The following is a 3,749-nucleotide window of genomic DNA, read 5'->3' as shown; positions in this document are numbered from 1 at the left end:
TTGTTCGAGTAATAATAGAGCTCAGAATCAGCAAGCTGTTACCGTACAGGACTGCCGTTCTCCTGTTCATTCAGAACCAACGGATTCTGGAAATCAGTCACCTGCGGATCATTTCGATACCACCAGTCCTGCTGTTGCGGATTCTACACCTATTGTTCCTAATGAAACAAATAATGCCTTGACTCTTTTTCCTGCAGATTTGGCAATTACAGGTCCCTCAACTCAGACTTTGCATCCCATGCAAACTCGTCTCAAAGATGGGATTCGAAAACCAAAGAAAATTTTCTCCTTGACTGCTCATGGTGATCAGAATCAGATTTTGCCCGAACCTAAAACCTATACAGAAGCTCAAAGACATCATGAATGGAGGAAGGCGATGTCTACTGAATATGACGCATTATTGCGCAATCAGACATGGAAGTTGGTTCCTAAGCCATCCAATGTTAATATTATAGGTTCGAAGTGGGTGTATAAAGTGAAACTTCGATCCGATGGAACTCTCGAACGGTACAAAGCCCGTTTGGTTGCACAAGGATATGCTCAGAAGCCTGGATTGGATTATGCTGAAACTTACAGTCCGGTTGTCAAACCAACAACAATTCGGACTGTACTTTCTCTTGCTGTTTCGAGACAATGGCCGGTGCATCAACTAGACGTCAAGAATGCTTTTTTGCATGGGGTTTTGAAAGAAAATGTTTATATGAAACAGCCACGGGGATTTATACATCCGGCTTTTCCAGAATATGTATGTCAGCTTCAAAAGGCTCTTTATGGATTGAAGCAGGCGCCGCGGGCGTGGTTTGAGCGTTTTACGAATTTTTTGAAAATGATTGGTTTCAAAGGAAGTCGTGCGGATTCCTCGATGTTTGTGCTGCGTGAGGGACAACACATGGCTGTGTTATTACTTTATGTGGATGATATAGTATTGACAGCTTCGTCCCAAACTTTGATGAGTCTGCTATTACAGGTTCTTAAATCGGAATTTGCTATGTCTGATTTAGGAAGTTTGCACTATTTTCTTGGTATATCTGTCAAGCAAAATTTGGATGGGTTGTTTTTGCATCAATATAAATATGCAACGGATTTATTAAAGAGAGCAGGAATGGAGATGGCTAAACCTGTGTCAACACCAACTCTTAATGAGTCCTTGTCTTTGTCATCCGATAGTGCTTTACTCAGTGATCCACAACTATACAGAAGCCTTGTTGGCGCTTTACAGTACTTGACTTTTACTCGGCCGGACATTGCTTTTGCTGTTAACCAGGTGTGTCAATTCATGCATAATCCAAGAGAGAAACATATGCTTGCGGTAAAGCGAATTTTACGATATGTCAAGGGGACTGTACATTATGGTTTGCAATTTTATAAGGGTGGTTCGCAGACTTTAACAGCTTATTCTGATGCCGATTGGGCAGGTTGCCATGATACTCGCCGGTCCACTACAGGTTTTTGTCTTTATTTTGGTAACAATCTGATTTCTTGGTCTGCCAAGAAACAGCCAACTGTTTCACGATCAAGCGCGGAAGCAGAATATAGAGCAGTAGCTAGTACGGTGGCTGAACTGACTTGGATTACTAGTTTATTGCGTGAGCTTGGAATACAGCTTGAAGAGCCACCTGTGGTGTTTTGTGACAACATTAGTACTACATATATGTCAGCTAATCCCATTCAACATGCACGAACTAAGCATATTGAATTGGACATTCATTTTGTACGCGAAAAAGTCATCTCTGGACACCTACAAGTTCATCATATTGCAAGTACTGATCAAACAGCTGATGTGTTTACTAAAGGACTTTCTGGGACACGTTTTCGTTTACTAAGAGACAATCTATGTGTTATGCCACACATTGATTGAGGGGGGATATTAGATAACAATACAGCTGTGATTAGTTATTGTAGATAAGTCTCTTCTGTAACTGAATAGCTTAGAGTCTTATCCTTTGTATTCTATAAATACTTGTAATTATAGACGTAATACACATCGAGACTAATATTCTATAACCATTTACAGTTATAACTCCCATGATCATTAGTGGGCGGTTATATAACTTCCATGATGAGTAGTGGGTAGTTATATAACTTCCACAATGAGTAGTGGGCGGTTTTTCTCCTAAGTGGTTGGGGGTGTCAACCACAACTTCTTGTAGGCTGTTGCTGTATCCTATATATACTCATTGCATATGTAAATGAAAAGAAGAGAGAGAGTTTTCAAAGGAATCTGAAGTTTCCTCTGTTCCAAATTTCTTCCCTTTGTTGTTCCATAAATCTGCAGAAAAATCACAGCAATTGCAGAGGCTGTAGAATTTGCAAAATCTCCCAAGGCTAAGATCCACAGCTTTGCTTGCATCTTTGGGTGATCATTTTCAGTGTCTACAAATACTGATGAAAGTTATTGGAAGTCTATAAGAGATAGCGAGTTATGGAAGATAGAGCAGAAGGAAACTGATATTTTACCTGCTTTGAGATTAAGTTACGAGCAGTTGCCTGCTCATTTGAAAAAATGCTTTGCTTATTGCTCTTTTTATCCAAAGGACTATGAATTCAATAACTGGGAATTAATTAAATTTTGGATGGCACATGGACTTCTTGAATCAGCAAACCAAAATGAAGAGCTGGAAGATATTGGGTCGCGCTATTTTCAGGAGCTGGGGTCTAGATCTTTTTTTCAAGATTTTGAGGTTTATGCTGGCATATGGATTACATGTAAAATGCATGATCTAGTACATGATCTTGCATTATCATTGACACAAAATGAATTTTTAGCAATAACCTCAAGCACCACACACATCTCACACAATGTTCGCCATTTGCTATTTCCCAACTTCACTTCACTTCCCCAAGATCTTTCCACCCTTTTACAAGGTTTAGACCGTGTGCGAACTGCCATAATCCAGAGTGATGAAAAGAGTCCTAGCAGCCAATCAAACTTGGATTCATATTTATTGAGATTTCAATATTTGCGAATGTTGGATTTGGCTCATTCCAAATTAGAAATATCACTAGATTGGATTGGTGCTCTAAAGCATTTGAGATATTTGCGCATTTTTTTCTGTAAAAAGCTTCCCAATTCCATTTGCAAGTTATACAATTTACAAACTTTACTATTATGTGAAGGTATTGAGGAGTTACCTAGTGATATAAGGTACTTGATCAATCTTAGAGTTCTACAGTTTTCCACAAAGCAGAAGTGTTTGCCGATGAATGGAATAGGGTGCTTGACATCTCTTAGATTTTTGGGCATTGCTATATGTGAAAACTTAGAACACTTGTTTGAAGATATGCAAGGCCTCAAACATCTTCGAACCCTAGTTATTTATGGTTGTAAAAGCTTAATCTCTTTGCCTCAAAGCATGAAGTACCTCACTGCATTAGAGATTCTAGCTATTGGCAATTGTGAAAACCTCAATTTGACATGGGAGGAGAAAGGAAAAAGTGATAAACACTTGGCTCAATTCAACCTTCAAAAGCTCACACTTGCGAAGTTACCAAAATTGGTGAATTTTCCATAATGGCTTCTTCAAGGATCCTCCAACACTCTCCGATTCTTAAAACTAGAAAGTTGTAAATATCTCAAAAAATTGCCTGTGTGCATACAGAATATAACATCTCTCCAACACTTGGAGATTAAAAATTGTGATGAATTGAGTGAAAGATGTGAACGTGAAAAAGGTGAAGATTGGTCCAAGATTGCTCATATTCCTAAACTTGTTATTAACGGTTCTGACATTGATTCACTAGTTGATTAG

The 3,749-nt window shown here is 38.8% G+C and overlaps 1 protein-coding gene across 1 annotated transcript; it reads left to right on the top strand.

Moving 5' to 3' along the window:
• The first annotated feature begins 2,573 nt into the window (after nt 1-2,573).
• On the top strand, nt 2,574-3,749 carry LOC122724570 (putative disease resistance protein RGA1). The gene is made up of 2 exons (XM_043959867.1): nt 2,574-3,497; nt 3,600-3,749. The coding sequence occupies exons 1-2, from the start codon at nt 2,574-2,576 to the stop codon at nt 3,747-3,749; spliced, it is 1,074 nt and encodes a 357-aa protein (XP_043815802.1).

Source organism: Manihot esculenta, chromosome 9 (genome assembly GCF_001659605.2).
Source record: "Manihot esculenta cultivar AM560-2 chromosome 9, M.esculenta_v8, whole genome shotgun sequence".
NCBI classification, from domain to species: domain Eukaryota; kingdom Viridiplantae; phylum Streptophyta; class Magnoliopsida; order Malpighiales; family Euphorbiaceae; genus Manihot; species Manihot esculenta.
This window is presented reverse-complemented; position numbering and strand designations above follow the sequence as displayed.